The following is a 16,435-nucleotide window of genomic DNA, read 5'->3' on the forward strand; positions in this document are numbered from 1 at the left end:
TTACTCCCCTCTCCCCCTCCCCCAGAGTTGGCCCCCTGCTGTCCAGAAGGGAGGGCTTTCCGCAGGAGCCCCAGTCTGGGGACTGCGGGTAGCCTCCATTTCCACAAGTCTCCCCCAGGCTGCCACCGCAAGCCCTGCACGTGGCCTCCTCGCCCCTGGGACACTCCAGTGCTCCTCTTTCCCACATGCCCGCCATACAGACCTCTCCCTCTTCCTGTCCCACCTACCCAACCCCCCACCCCCACAAGCAGTGTTTAGACACAGTAGTGTTTTGGTCTTTTATTCAGTTCAGCAGTTAGAAAAATAAAACAGAACAAAAACATCACAACCTCAGGGGTCAGTGAGTCTGTCAGGTGAGGGAGAGACTGAGGTAGCCTAGAGTCTCAAGCAGAGACCTAGCCCCCATCAAGGCACTGGTGAGGGGAAGGAGGGGGCAGAGCTGACTCCCTCCCCTGGCTTGGCAGGGACGGCTGCCCTGCACTAATTAGTGCATCAGGGCCCCTCTCCTAGAGATCCAGAGCTGCCCTAGCCCAGGATCCCCTAATACCTCCACCTGGCCATGTGTCCCATATTCAGGGCAGGCAGGAGGCAGCCCTTCCCCTCCTCATCTGCTATGAAGGTGGGCTGCCAGACTGGCCACTCTACTTCAGGAAAGAGGCATCAGAGATCAGTGCAAGTGACAGGAGTGACACCATGAATGAGCAGTGTGGGGCCCAGATCTCGGCTCAGAATCTCCAGCAGTGCCAGGTAGTGGGGGTATCGGGCAGGATCAGCAGGTGGCCGTGGCAAGTACAGGAAGGTGAGAGCAGTGGTGGGCCCCTCCTCACCATCCCCACCCTCAGGCCCACCAGGCCCTCCTCCTCTGCCACGCCCTTGCTGGGCCCGAACCAGGCAATTAGCGCTGCATGCTAAGGCCTCTGCCTCAGAGTCTCCCCGCCTGCTGTTCACGAAGTCCCCTTCCTCCTCCTCCTCAGGCTCTCCAGACCCAGCCCCATCACCCCACACCACCTCCTGCACCTCAGCCCGGATCCTCAGCTGACTCAGCAGTGCCCGAAGACGCCCCTCAGCAGCCCCGGGGGCCTCTTGAGGCCCAAGGCACAAGAAGATCCGGAGCCGGGCACTGTGCCAAGCAGGTACCATGCCCAAGATGGTTGCCATCTGCAGCAAGAAGAGGCCACAGACGTCCACGTAGCCAGGGCCACCCCGAGGCCGCAACAGGTTGAGGGGCCACACATCCACATGATGCTGCTGAGAGATACTGCCGGATCCCCGGCTCAGCCGCTCAGGGGGCAGGGCCCCACAGGCCCTTGCCAGAACCACATTCTTGTTCATCTTGAGGGCATCTACCACTGTGGCCACATAGTCCTGAGGACTTAGAGCTCGGGGGCTCCCAGGAGCCCGGGGTGGAGGGAACAGGGTACTCAGGGCTGGGGACCCGCCCTCTTGGGTACCATTAGCAGGCTCAGAGAAAGCCGGGTCTGTCAGGAAGTGATCCTGGGGTACAGCATCATCGTAGAAACCCAGGACCAATGTGTTGGGCTTCATGCCACCTGGGGGCAGATAGGGGAGGTAGGAAGGAACCAACAGGAATCAGACTCACCAGCTGAGTGTATACCACGCTATACGCATCTACTCATACATGCTGATGGCAACATCAGGTATGACATTTGTTTGTGCTGTGCTTGGGTTCTTAGGGCAACATTATGCAGGTTTGCATAATGAGTTTTAGTTTTCCCAAACACTTTCTCATGCATTTATTTGATTCATCTCCATGACTAATCCCCCCATTTAAATAGGCTAAGTTTCACCTTAGGATTCTTTTAACTAATGAGCACTTTCAGTGGCATTAAGATGTATTCACTCCAAGCTTCTAGCAACACACATTTTTCATGATGGGCAATGAGAGTGTGACTCCACTGGGCAGACCGGACCCCTGATTAGTCAAGCTGATGGCCTCGATATCCAGGGAAACAGCCTGCCGACTCTGCTGGGGGAGAATGAGTACTGGGTGCTGCACAATCTGTTTCCCTAATGATGGCATGTCCAAAGCATGATCCCTGGAAAAGGGACAGCTGCCTTCTGCATGCTAACCAGGGGCCATATCCTGTTGAAAGCACTTTGTGTCTTATTTAACTCATTAATCCTTGAAGCAATGCTATTTCATAGGGACTATTTACTCACTCCCTTTTATAGATAAGGAAACTGAGGCACAGAGCAGTGAAGTCACCTGCCCAAAGATTCGTGGCTGGTAGATACACAATGAACTCAGCACCAGAGCCCATTCTCTGAGCCTCTGGGCTGGTGGGTGTACCAACCACAATGCCCCAAGTCCCTGCCAACAGCTCCTGGTTTTTTATTTTTGAACAACCAATGTGGAATCAGATAATTTCCCCCCCCCCCCCTTTAAGAGGGCTGACTCTGAGACCTCTTCTAAGATCCTTTCTCTTGAAATAAATGGGTTACCAGGAGAATTTGTTTAAAGGAAATTTAAAGGAAATCATTTTGCTTTTATTTGAATCATTTTCTGCAGGATAAATTTCCTAAAAGTAGGTCTCTTGCGTGGCACAGGTTTCCCCACAAAAGAGATCGGGCCCTCAAATGCTCCAGGGTCTATCTCATAACGCTTGATAGCATCCCAAAACACCTCAACATCTGAACTCTAGTTGATCTTACAAATTAAACTAGTCACACCCCCTCTTGAGCATTTGCCAGGGTTCTGATTTACACCCAACAGGGCAATGTCCAATACTTGATATTTAGCCAGATTCTAAGTGGAGAAGGAATCATGCACTCAGAGAGGGCACAGATGCCTGTCCCAAGATTAAGAAAAAAGGAGGCAGCTGAGCACAGATTTGGAGGAGGCTGGGGTGCAAGGCCAGAGGCCTCAGCTCTACAACAATCACAAGCTGGGAATCTTCCACTCCACCCAAAAGCATCAGCCCCACACACCCTCCGAACCTTTGTGGAGGCCATGTTACAGACCTCCCTACTTTTCCACCCCTTTCAAGGCCAAGCTGAGATACTATCTCATTAAAAACCCTTTGCTGGCCACATAAGTGCACACTGGTCTTCCTTTCTCTGAACTCGGGTGGTTAGAAACCATCTGTCACAGATTTGATGGGGCAGCCCAGCTTCAAATAATACTCCCTTTGTTCCCAGAAATACAAATACAGGCTCTTTGTCATCAGAGCCTGTGCCCCAATTTTTGGATCAGAAAAAAATAATGTGTCACCCATGTCTAGTCCTTAAGCATCTCTTCCAAGACCTGATCACATACTGTCTTATTATCTTTGCATGCCACATCTTATCTGCATTAGATTGTGGGTTCATTTTGGGGTTTGTAGTCTGTAGTTTACTCTCTTGGGTGGTGGAGGGGAGGGAAGCGGAGACTGGAAAGGGCCACAGAGGAGTCAGAGGGGATCCAGGGAGGAGAAGCTCACCAAGGCCTGAGATCCGCAGCAGATGCTGAGCCCCCTGGCGCACAGAGGGTGAGAGGGTGAGGTCCACAAAGGCTTTCACTTGGGCCCGGTCCACAAGGCTCAGCCATGCCCCATACTGTGGCTGCACAGGGTCCGAGGGCAGGCAGTCTACGAAGAAGGAAGGCAGCAAATGTGGGCCAAACTCAGGTTCTTTCTCCTAGAGTCCAAACCCCAAGTACGCAGAAGAAAAGGTTTGGGCAGGGCTATGTGCTGGATGGAAGGGTCATCTGGGAAGAAGCATGAGGCCTCTGGGACTCAAAGAATAACAAGAACGTCTGAGACAAGAAGCAAAGGAGAAGTGAAGGGCAGCTCACCAAGGTCTCCCAGCGTGACGTGGCCCAGCACATAGAGGCCTCCCTTCTTGAGCTGGTTGGCCAACCGAAGCAGAGGCAGGGCGCCCCGGGGATTCCCCACCAGGAGTAGCAGCTGGGGTCTCCAGAATTTCACATGATCCTTCCGCACATCCAGTCGAAGCAGGTATTTACGCACCTGGGGATAGGGTGAGGTGGTGGGGAGGAAGGGCTCAATTGGGCAACCTCCACTCAACACCTACCAGACAGGAACCCCAACTCTAGCCGAGGGAAGAGGAAGCCTCTTTGTAGGGTGGGCTTTCCCAGACTGCCTCCTCCCCTTCCCACCCTCCTCTGAGATCCCCCAACCTGGTGAAAAAGCAAGGCCTGGCTGACATAGCCCCAGCTGCTGGGGCCACCTCGAGCTGTGAGCAGGGCACAAAGCAGGCCCATGAGCAGCAGGGAGCCGCCTGCAGCCCCAGGGCTGATGAGAAACATCATGAGTAGGCAGGAGGCTACCCCCAGCAAGCAGGTGTGCCAGGAGAACAGGCTGAAGGTGGGGCTGCAGGTGGACAGAGAAAAGGAAGGACACTCAGGGCCAGCCCTGAACACCAGGCCACTTCATTCCATTCCCAGATTTACCCTCCTTGGTCTGAGTCCTTCCTATTCTCCCTCTTTTTCAGGGGACACAGGCATTCTCTCACCGGAAGTTGGGGGCCGAGGCCCACTCCAGGCTCAGGCAGGACAGGTCCACTGCAGCATAGGCCACCAAGTAGAAGACAGTAACCACAGCAGCCAGTGTGTTCAGTTTCCCAGCTAGGAGCACCAGCTGGACAAGGACCAAAAGGCTGGGCATTTGAGCTACTCCCCACCAAATGCCAATGCATCCTGCCTTGTCATTTATATCTCCCAGCCCACAACTTAGCTCCTTCTGATCCTGCAAGCATACCCAGAGAGGGCTTAGGGTGAGGGGAAGGGCAGATTAAAGAGAAAGGCTTACCTGTACTAGGCCCCATGAATAGAGCACGGCCCCCCAGGGGTTCCCTCCTTGGGATACCACCTTGGCTGGTGCCAAAACCATTCCTGTGCAAACAGAAATGCAGCAGCACATTAGCCTGGGCCAAGCACAGACTGAGACAGACACAGAGGGCATGCTCAGAGCTGGGCAAGGAGGCAGGGGACAGCGCACCGAAGAGGTCGTCCTGGGCCAGGGCATGGAGGATGCGGGAGGCACCAATAAGGGAGCTCATGGAGGCTGAGATTGATGTGGCATAGATGCCGATCAACACCAGTGGGGGCCACAGGCTGATGGCACGAAAGAACCCATAATCCTCCTGCAGCAGGATCCTTCAGGAAGGGAAAGAGGAAGACATGGAAAAGAAATGTGCAGCCATCTGGGGTCCCTGTGAGAAAAGCACTCACCACATTGTGTGAAGTTAAGAGGTCAGTGTTCTCAACTGATCCAGCTCCTATCTCAAGGACCACAGTAATAGATCAAGTGTGCCGGGGGATAGACTTGACATTCATTGGTTATTGTTGGGCTGCAGTATATGAACAAGGAGCCAGCTGTTCATGGAATTTGACTAGAAAGGCATTCCCCACCCTCAAACCAAGTGCTTATAACAGTACCAGCCACATGGCAAATGCTGGCTGCGGGTTATCTATCAGCACTTAGCCAACCCTCCCATTGGCAGCAGCAGCAGCTCGATCTCTTTCCCTTGGGAGAAACAGTTCCCATTTTCCCACTTACCCCAACAACTTGGGTATTTGTCCCCCAGCCTGTGCTCTCTTTGGTGATCCAGGTGCATCAACCTTGTCCCAACAACCCCCTCACTCCCTAGAGGGCCAGGCTCACCCCCTCCCCAGGCACCTGTCACAGGTAAAGCTGGAGAGGAAGAAAAGCAGGATGTAGATGAAAAAGGTGTAGGCAACAGCTACAATGGTGCCCAGAGGAATCGCCCGGCTGGGGTCCTTCAGCTCCCCTGGAGGGAGGGGAGCAGAGGGAGAGAGATCAGCCTTTCATCATCCCCTACATCCCTGAGTCCTCAGTACCCAGGTAGGGGCACAGGGTGGTAGCCCCACACCCCCAAGAGGCTGTAGGCAGGGTCTCACCAGACATGTTGGCCCCAGCCATGATGCCTGTGCAGCCATTAAAAAGGACGGCAAAAACGCTGGCAAAGGTCATCATGGCCCCTGTGGTGTAGTCCTTTGCGTAGCCAGCTGAGGAAGAATTGTTCCCAGGGAGGAGGTATTACCATCCCTCCATGATCCAGGCTTCTTGGCCCTGCCACCCATTCCTCACATTCCACAACCCCATTTCCCCCACCAAACTCACCAAGACCCTACCCTGACCCATCATGGCCTGGCTCAGCTCATCACCTCCTACTCCTGTATACACTGTTCCTCCCTCCAGGCCTCATCTATGCTCTTTCTTGAGACACCTTCCTTCAGGCACCTACCTGAATTCCCCAGCCTACCTCGGGCCACCTCCAGCTCCATCTGCTTCCACCTCCCCAGCCCATACTCCCATCTGGCTCCTCTTAACTCCTCTGTGATTCTTGTCTACTTGAATCACATGCAGTCTATTATGCTACTTAATTGTTTCCTGAATGTACATCTTATCTCTCCAACTAAACAAGTTCCTCTAAGGCAGTGACTGTCTTGCGGTCAACTCTTGCGGCCTGCTGGGCCAAACACACAGCAGCCAACACACACCAAACAGATCTTATTTAAACTGCTCTGCTCCGAGGCCCAATCTCCTGTCCCCAATTCTCTATGACATCTGTTCTCATGCAGGGATTCCCACACATGCCTGCCCCAGCACCCATGAGCCCAGCTTACCGCCCAAGTTGGCCTTCAGGGTGCTGCTATTGAAGCCGGTGAAGTGGCCAACCTGGGGTGGTAGGGAGGAGCCATTGGGGCCAGGCCGAGGGGTCAACTGGATAACCCTGGGCCCCACAGCCACAAAGCTGACCAGTACTGAGGCCAAGGAACCAGAGACCAGCAGGAATGTGAGGAAGGAGGCACGGGCATAAAGGCCAGCCCCCAGAGTGCAGACCCCACCCACCAGGCCCAGAAGCAGGGAGCCATAAAGCAAACTCCAGCCGTAGCCCTGGGGCAGGACTCGGAGCCCACTGGACCCTGTGGCATCTGCAGAGGAAGAAACAGAGTTAGAAGGCCAGGCCCCTTGGAGGGACCCTAACCATGACACAAAGCAGGAATAGACCCCCTCTTTGGCCCACCTATCCTCAGGCCATCTTTTCTATTCCCTCACTAAACTGAATCCCAGCATTCAAGCCCTGCCTGGTGTGGCCCACTAATCTTGCAGTCGATTTTAGGGGTATTAGCTGGCCTCTGAGACTAGATGGTAAGCTCCCTGTGGGCCAAGACAGTCTCTTGGACATCTACACATGGCTGGGCACATGGTAAAACCTCAAGAAAGACAAGCTAATGGGGCACTTTGCCCCTCTCCTGGAAAGGGCCTCTTTACTTCAGGATTCCAGCATCCCAGACCCTGCAAACCCACAGAACTTCCATGACAAGGGTGGGGAGAACAGACCAGCCCCGAAGACATCAAGCATGGACTCCACCAGCCCCAACAGGGAGACAGCACAGCCACAGACATTAGCCAGGTAGAACATGAGGCCGATGCTGCCTCCAACCTCAGGTCCCAGGGTCCGGCTGATCATGACTAAAAGTGGAAACAGGGGGTGAGTGTTAAGGGAAAAGGAGCATGAGGAAGGGCCCTGGCACAGAGCATTCTGCAGCTGACCCTACAGGTCTGGTCTTTCTACATGTGTTCCCAGGGAACAGCCACTCCCAAGCCTGTGGCTTCATACAAGTTCCTGGTGCTCTTGAATTCCAATTTCCTCCCCTGTAAAATGAATGCGACCTAATCAACAAGACTGTTAGGAGGACCAAAATGACAGAAGATACCTGGTGGACTAGGAAGTGGCACTAACATGTAAAGCCACGTTGGTCACCTTCCCCACATCAGCCTACCTCCAGAACATTCATTAGAACTTGCTTCCTCTTGCCCTGCCCCCCAAGGGATAGAGAGAGTGACCCCTTCCTCCTCCCTACAAGATGGAAGAGCCCAGACCCCAAATCCATCAATATTGGAGGATACAGTAGGCTCCACCGCCCCGAACAGCTCCGTTGGTGGCAATGGCACAGACAGAGAGGACAGTGAGCGCCAGGATGAAGTAGGCAACCAAGAGCATGGCCAAAGCCTGCAGCAGCCCAGCATGGCCCACCACGAACCCTGGAACATGAGTGGCAAACCACGTCAGAGGGTGGCTTACTCCCACCACTCCCCACCCCTCACCCACTGGTCTTCAGTAACCTCCAGCCCTTCCACAACCTCATCCCAGACCCCCTGCTCCCCACTTCACCCCCTATAAGCCCCTTCCCACATCCACTCACCAATCCTCAGGAAGACAACTATACTGAACATGGACAGGACCGTGGGCACCACCACACCCAGGAAGGTGGAGAGCTTCCGGGCAGATTCACCTCCAAGTCCTCCAGCCCCATTGGCAGGGAAGGCAACCCCCTCCTCCCCCAGGAGCCGGTAGGCCAGCAAAGGAGAGTTTTCACTGGCCATGCTGAGAGCAGGTAGAGGAGCCAGCAATGGATTATGAGACCTGCACAAGAGAGTGTGCTGAATGGAAAGCAGCTCCACTGAGCTCCCCCTGCCCCCCAAAATACACCTCTAAGCAAAAACCCAGATGCCTTACACCCAAAGGGAGAGTTGCAAGGAAACATACATACATAAAGAATTAGTGGGGGGCTGACTGGCCCTGGCCACTGCCCCAACAATGGCAGAATTTGAGTATCAAGGCCCCTTTCAGCTTTTGAGGGCCACACCTTCCCCCATATCCCTGAGACTAGGGATGACAGTGGTTCTGGAAAGGGGCAAAGATTCTCTTCCTCCTTAACTAGCCGTAGAAGAGGAAGCAAATCCCCCAAAAGGGAAGTAAGTTATGGGCAGGAAGCCCTCCTCACCCCTTCCTCTGCAGTACTGAGACGACCCCCTCCCATGCAGTCGCCTAACCTAACGTCAATAAGAAACTTCCAAATCATCCCACACCCCACCCTCCGTCAACCCTCTTCCTGAACCAATCTTAAACCAGCTCCTCTTTTCCTTGGCCCCATCAGATGCTTCTCACCACATGAGGCACCCCCCTCCCCCCACCAATACACTCATCGACTACCAAAACAGAAAACACAGGCAGGCAACACAAGGTGGATCCTCCTTCCCCCACTGGTTCCTGCCCACTTTCTCCCGGGGCGGATAGGAGGGGGCCGCGATCCCCTTCTCCCCGGCCCTGAGCACCCCTACAGCCCGGGTGCGGCAGAGCGCTCACTCACCCACCCAGAGGACGCAGCTGCTCGGGGGTGATCCCCGAGAGCCAGAGGGGTCCACTGCTGGCGGAGGGGGAGCGAATGCCGGAAAAGACAGCTGCGGCTACCGGGATGCCAGGCCGGGAGCCTGCCCCCACCCCTCGCCCCAGCACACGCGCCCATTGGTCCCGGGGTCCGGCCCCGCCCCGTGGGCGCGTCCTGAAAAGCCCCGCCCCTTCTAGGCTCCATTGGCCAGCGCGTCTCCCTCTCCACGTGCACCCGGGATGTTACCTGGGTTGCCCCTCAGGCGCGCGTCTCCTGCTGGGTGTAGGCCTGGGCTCCTACAGCACCCATCACCCTGATGCAAACAAGCGCCTGTTGCCCGAGCAGGATCCCACTTCGAGCTCGGAGGCGTCCGGAAGAGCCACGGCTGAAAGGGGCGTGTGGGTACGACTGCCGACAACCTGCATGTGGGCGGGGTCGCGACACCTGGCCTAGGTTTGTCGCCAGGACCGCGGGGCCTCGTGGGTCCATGCCATCGGGGGTCCTACCCCAGCCTCTTGAATCTCCGGAATGTCCGTGGGCTCCTGACCTCATTACTCACTCCCGGTGTCCTTCCTTAGCGCCCGATCCAGCCCACCAGCTGCGCTTTTTACTTCCGCCACCGGAGGGAGCCATTGCCGCGCAGGCCATAGTCGGTCCTCCATCTGCCGCCTGCTTTTGTGCCTTCTTTCATGGGGATATGGTGTTCCCCCCTCTAGCAGAAATTAGATGATTTGTGAACCTCCGGGAGTTAGGATCCCCTTTTCATTCTCTTCAGGTACCAGCAACATCACCACCTGGCAACGTTTTTCATCTGTAAACTGGGGATTAACTAAAATCTCCCACATAAGGTTACTATAAGAATTAAACGAACTAATAGGCACTTGAGAACAATGCTGACATGTTCAATGTTATCATTTGCATGCAGTACCTCATTAAATATGCATCACCACTCTGTGAGGTAAGTAGGTACTGCTATTATTTCCATTTTTCATTAGGAAATTGAACCTCAGAGAGCTTCAGTAATAAATTCCTAACTTTCCTTTATGGTTACACTGTCATTTGAGCCTCAGGAAATGACCACTTTTCTCCCACTCATCTTTGGCTGTATATCATCTGCAACATTTACTTAGGAGAGGAAGGGGCTCAAACCAGCAGAAATGTGGCCAGGAAGAGGTCTCATGAGTAGTTAAACTGTGGCATTTGCAGTGGTCATCTCTGCTGCCCACGACATGGGGTGTGACTCCTGGATCTCACCAACACCACCCCTGCCACAGTGTTTGCTGATTTCAATATCCACATTGATGAGACTTCCAACACCCTGGCCTGGTAGTTACTTAAATTCCACTTCCTCCCTAGCTGGTTTGGATCAGTGGATACAGTGTTGGCCGGCCTGCGGACTAAAGGGTCCCAGGTTCGATTGCGGCCAAGGGCACATACCAGATTGTGGGCTCAATCCCCAGTGTGGGGCGTGCAGGAGGCAGCAAATCAATGATTCTCTCTCATCGTTGATCTTTCTATCTCTCTCTCCCTCTCCCTCTCTGAAGTCAATAAAAATATTTTTTTTTAAATAAATTCCACTTCCTCATAGATCTTAACCCTCACCCTACCCAATGGTCATACCTAGACTTTGTCCTTACCAATAACTGCAGTCATTCTTTCTTTCTTTTCCTCCCTTCCTCCCTTCCTTCCTTCCTTCCTTCCTTCCTTCCTCCCTCCCTCCCTCCCTCCCTCCCTTCCTTCCTTCCCAACTTAGAACATGACAATCAGCGCACAGTCTCTGTCCACCCCTCAATAAGTTCATCATCTGTGGTTTCTGGAAACTCTAGAGGCCTAAGGAGTTGTTCCCAAACGACCCAGACATTTCAGAATGAGGACTCAACAACCCACCAAAAGCCTCCCCTCCTGCCTACTGCTTTAATTTCTGCACCTCCCAGTTTGGCAAGAATTATAGTGCCAAGCTCCCCCACTCAAGGTCCTCATGGCCCAAGTGCTCCTGGACTCCAATCTAGATTAGCACTAAACCCAGAAATAATCCATGGCTTGAAAATTGTCAGGCCTGCCCCCCACCCCCCCAGCCCAGCTTCCACCCCAAGGCCGCTCACCAGCCGACAGGTTGGCCAAAGGCCAACCACAGGCCTCGGTGTTTCCCCAAAATATGCCTGATTTTCAGAACCCGCTGAGTCCCTGTGCTCCCAGAACAGGTCTTCCCTCTTTCTGTTCACCTTATCTAGTAGACCTGTTGAGTAAAAATTAACTGGATGTTTGTTAAAATGATAAGAAAGACTTTATTCAGAACTATTGCAATAGGTGTCAAGACTACCATAATAGGGGAGTGAGGTGAAGCTCAATCCCCAAATACAGCAAATTTTATACCTAACAAGCAGGATGAGGGGGCCAGTAAATGGAAAATTACTGCAAAGAAATGCCATGAATAGGGGGAGTCTAACTAAAAACACTAAACAGGATTCTTGCTGAAAACAGGCCAGGGTGACCAGATATTAAAACATCAGTTATCACCTGGCTGGTGTGGCTCAGTGGTTGAGCATCTACCTATGAACCAGGGGTTTGAGGTCTGATTCCCAGTTGTGGGTCACGATCACCAGTGGGGGGCCTGCGGGAGGCAGCCCATCGATGATTCTCTCATCATTGATGTTTCTATCTCTCTCCCTCTCCCTTCCTCTCTGAAATCAATACAAATATACAATATATTTTTTAATTAAAAAAATGATATCAGATATCTCTCTAAATTGGGCTGGGCAGGCCCAGCAAGGATGGAGGGAGGGGGAGCGGTCAAGGTCAAGACCTAGTCCAGAAGAGGGTTCAGAGGAACCTGACTGAAATTTGGTTAAGGAGAGGTCAATCCTCTATTTCACTGAATTCCCAATCCATTGATCCTGCCCTCTTTCCACTCTCCCACTCACTTCCTTTTTTACCCAGCTTAAAGGTCACAGTCAGTGAAAAGCACTCCCTTGCCTCTCTCTCACTTAGTTACACCTCCTGGCAAAACCACAGCCCTGGTAAACACAATTTTTCGTCTACCCTGATCCTGCCCAAGCAGCTGAATGTAGCTGGTGAAAACGCCCAACTATGGCAGCCGGTCTCATTTCAAATTCATGACCATGAAACATAACTGGGTCCTTAATGCTGCCCAGCATGCAGGATTTCCCTAGTGCATTTACTCTCCCACACTCCTAGATGACTATTAAATCTTCACCTCTCTCCTCAACCATCCAGTGCTTCCCCCACTGTTCTCACTCTCAGCTCACTGCCTTCTTTCCCAATTGAGAAAACAGAAGCCATCAGATGATACTCTAAGAGCTCCTATCTGCCCTCCCTTCTGTTACTAGGGATGAATTCATCATACTCTCAGTTAAGGTTAACCAGCCACTAGGTCCCATGTCATCATTTTGTTTTCCCTTTCCATTTAGTCATTCCCACTAGTATAAATATGCTTTTATTTATCTTGTCTTAAAAGGAAACAAATTTTCTTGAATCTACTACACTCCCCCATCATCACTCTATTTCTTTGTTGTTAATGCCTTATAGCAAAACTTCTTATATGAGCTGTCTATACTAGTCATTTCCAATCTCCTCCTCTGTTTCTTCTTAAACCCACTACACTTAGGCTTTTGCCCCCAGCAAAAGGGAAACTGCTTATCAAGTCAACAGTGACTTCCAGTTGGCCAGTCCTCATTTTACTAAACTACCAGCATCATTTGACATGCTTGATTACTACCTTCTTCAACACCTTTTCATGTGGCTCATAGATTTCCTCCTGTTCTCTCTCTTATGCTGGTTCTTCCTCAACTCTCCTCCCTTTTAAAAATAAAATGAGATTTAAATATATATATATATATATATATATATATATATATATATATATATATATATATATATATATATTTCAGAGGAAGGGAAAGGGAGAGAGAAAATAGAAACATCAATGAGGAAAGAGAATCATTGATTGGCTGCCTCCTGCATGCCCTCTACTGGGGATCCAGCAGCAACCCAGGCATGTGCCCTTGACTGGAATTGAACCTGGGACCCTTTAGTCCCCAGGCTGAGCCACGGAGCCAAACCAGCCAGGGTAAAAAGCTGAAAGCTTTTCTTCTAAGACCAGGAACAAGACAAGGATGTCCAGTCTCACTACTCTTATTCAACATAGTGCTGGAAGTCCCAGCCAGAAGAATGAGGGAAGAGAAATAAATAAAAGGCATCCCAGTAGGAAAGGAACAAGTAAAAGTCACTTTTTGCAGACAAATGATCCTGTATATAGAAAATCCTAAAGACTACACCAAAAAACTATTAGAAACAATAAACAAAATCAAGTTGCAGGATACAAAATCAATGTGCAAAAATCCATTGCCTTTCTGTATACTAACAACAAAACTTCAGAAAAAGAAATGGGAGAAAAAAATTCCTTTTGCAACTGCAACCAAAAGAATAAAATACCTAGGAATAAATTTAACAAAGAACATGAAAAACCTATAAACTGGAAATTATAAAGCATTATTAAAAGAGATTGAAAAAGACACAACAAAATGGAAAAATATCCCATCTTCACCGATTGGAAGAATCAACATAGTTAAAATGGCCATATTACCCAAAGCAATATATAGATGTAATGCAATCCCCATCAAAATCCCAGTATCATCTTTTAAAGAAATAGAATGAGAAATCATCAGATTTGGCCTGGGCCAGTGTGGTTCAGTTGGTTGGAGCGTCAACCTGTACACCAAAAGGTGGCAGGTTCGATTCCCAGTCAAGGCATGTGCAGGAGGCAACCAATCATTGTTTCTCTCTCACACTGATGTTTCTTTCTCACCCTTTCTCTCTCTAAAAACCAATAAAAAATAAAAAAAAGAGGAGCTTGTTTTGCCCTAGCTGGTTTGGCTCAGTGGATAGAGCGTCGGCCTGTGGCCTGAAGGGTCCTGGGTTTGATTCCGGTCATGGGCACATGCCCAGGTTGCAGGCTGGATCCCCAGTAGGGGGCGTGCAGGAGGCAGCTGATCAATGATTCTCTATGGTTGATGTTTCTCTCTCTCTCCCTCTCCATTCCTCTCTGAAATCAATAAAAATACATTTTAAAAAAAGAAAGAAAGAAAAGAGAAATCATCAGATTTGTATGGAACCACAAAAGACCCCAAATAGCCAAAGCAATCCTCAGAAAAAAAGAACAAAGCTGGAGGTATCATGCTACCTGACTTCAAATTATACTACAGAGCTACGATAATCAAATCAGTGTGGTATTGGCAGAGAAACACACACACAGATCAATGGAACAGAACAGCGAGCCCAGCCATAAAACCACATGTATAGGGACAGATAGTGTTCGACAAAGGAGCCAGAAACACGCAACGGAGCAGACAGTCTCTTCAATAAATGGTGCTGGAGCCCTAGCTGGTTTGGCACAGTGGATAGAGTGTTGGTCTCTGAACTGAAGGATCCTGGGTTCGATTTTGGTTAAGGGCACATGCCCCGGTAGCAGACTTGATCCCCAGTATGGAGGCATGCAGGAGGCAGCCAATCAATTATTATCACTCATCATTGATGTTTCTCTCTCTCCCTCTCCCTTCCTCTCTGAAATCAATAAAAATATTTTTTAAAAAATAAATATAATAATAAATGGTGCTGGGAAAACTGGAAAGCCACATGCAAGTGAATGAAATTGGACTGCAGTTTGTTCCCATGTACAAAAATTAATTCAAAATGGATCAAAAACCTAAATATAAGACCCAAAATAATAAATTACATAGAAGAAAATATAGATACCAAATTTATGGACCTTGGTCATAGAGAACATTTTATGAATTTGACCCCAAAGGCAGGGGAAGTAAAGGCAAAAATAAATGAATGGGCTATAACAAACTAAAAAACTTCTGCACAGCAAAAGAAACTGTCAACAAAACAAAGAGGCAGCCAACCAGATGAGAGATGATATTTTCAAGCAGTAGCTCTGAAAAAAGTTTTTAATTTCCAAAATATATAAAGAATTCATAAAACTCAACACCAAACAAACAACACATTCAAAAAGTGGACAGGAGAGAAACCAAGATGGCGGCATAGGTAAACACCTAAACTGCTGCCTCACACAACAATTTCAAAACTACAACTAAAAGACAAAATGGACATCATCCAGAACCACAGGAAGGCTGGCTGAGTGGAAACTCTACAACTAGAAGGAAAGAGAAAAGCACACTGAGACTCAGAGGAGCTGCAGGAGGCAGAGGTACTGAGATGCGCACACGGAGAGGACTGCAACTGAGTGCGTGGCTGGCTTTCTCAAGCAGGAGGGAGACAAAAGCTCCCGACTGCGATGAACTCCAGTTCTGGGTGAGACTCTGGGGACCCAGACTCATATGGGGTAAAACTGGACTGTCAGGAAAGAGAAAAGCACACTGAGACTCAGAAGAACTGTGGAAGGCAGAGGTACCAAGGCATGCACATGCAGAGAGGGCGGGCAACTGAGTACGCGGCTGGCTTTCTCAAGCAGGAGGGAGACAAAAGCTCCCGACTGCACTGAACTCCAGTTCCGGGCAAGATACTGGGAACCCAGACTCATTCGATGAGAAACTGGACTGTCTGGCAGAGGGCTGAACTCAAGGGCAGCTTTCTCTCAGAGGTGCTTGCAGTGATTACCATGGGACACTGAGACACAGGGGCCTATTAGGGCAGGGCTGATGGGAAACCAATGCTGTCTGCTCTGCCCTGAGACTCCGCCCCATCCAAGCTGAGCACAGAGGCTTTTGCAAGTCCTGTCTCATAAGGGTGTCTCCAGCACAGAAGTTTTCCCAGCGTAGACACAGCTGATCCTCACAGCAAATTGGCCTGGAGGTCAATTCCTCCCAGTGATACCAACAGCAATCAAGGCTTAACTACAACAAGACTGTGCACACAGCCCACAAAGGGGTGCACCAAGAGTCCACCTCAGGTAACTGGGGAAGCTGACCCACTGGGCCCTATAGGACACCTAGCACACAAAGCCACCCTATCAACTCAGGGAAGCAATGAAAATGCGGAGACAAAGAAACAGATCACAAATGAAAGAAATGAAGGAAAGCAAATGACTGGATATAGAGTTCAAAACCCCGGTTATAGGATTTTTCAAAAATTTTCTAGAAAAGGCCGATAAATTTAGCGAGACCCTCGAGGATATGAAAAAGGACCAACTAGAAATTAAGCATACACTGACTGAAATAAAAAATATTATACAGAGACCCAACAGCAGACTAGAGTATTGCAAGAATCAAGTCAAAGATTTGAAATACAAAGAAG

The 16,435-nt window shown here is 50.5% G+C and overlaps 1 protein-coding gene across 3 annotated transcripts; it reads right to left on the reverse strand.

The window, feature by feature from the left end:
* Positions 1–264: 264 nt before the first annotated feature.
* On the reverse strand, positions 265–9,299 carry SLC12A9 (solute carrier family 12 member 9). Of its 3 annotated transcripts, XM_080682193.1 has the most exons (15): positions 9,143–9,269; positions 8,195–8,415; positions 7,899–8,033; positions 7,329–7,460; positions 6,837–6,919; positions 6,611–6,662; positions 5,882–5,989; positions 5,640–5,751; positions 4,959–5,116; positions 4,770–4,852; positions 4,474–4,598; positions 4,139–4,331; positions 3,794–3,968; positions 3,441–3,587; positions 265–1,550 (listed from the first exon to the last, which is right to left on the reverse strand). In XM_080682193.1, the coding sequence occupies exons 2-15, from the start codon at positions 8,373–8,375 to the stop codon at positions 661–663; spliced, it is 2,574 nt and encodes an 857-aa protein (XP_080538319.1). In that variant the 5' UTR covers positions 8,376–8,415; positions 9,143–9,269; the 3' UTR covers positions 265–660. The 3 variants fall into 3 exon arrangements, with proteins under 3 accessions (XP_080538319.1, XP_080538317.1, XP_080538318.1); XM_080682191.1 differs by having other exon boundaries at positions 6,611–6,919; positions 9,143–9,299; XM_080682192.1 differs by having other exon boundaries at positions 6,611–6,919; positions 9,147–9,263.
* Between the last annotated feature and the right edge of the window lie 7,136 nt (positions 9,300–16,435).

Source organism: Plecotus auritus (assembly GCF_963455305.1).
Source record: "Plecotus auritus genome assembly, chromosome: 7".
NCBI lineage: Eukaryota > Metazoa > Chordata > Mammalia > Chiroptera > Vespertilionidae > Plecotus > Plecotus auritus.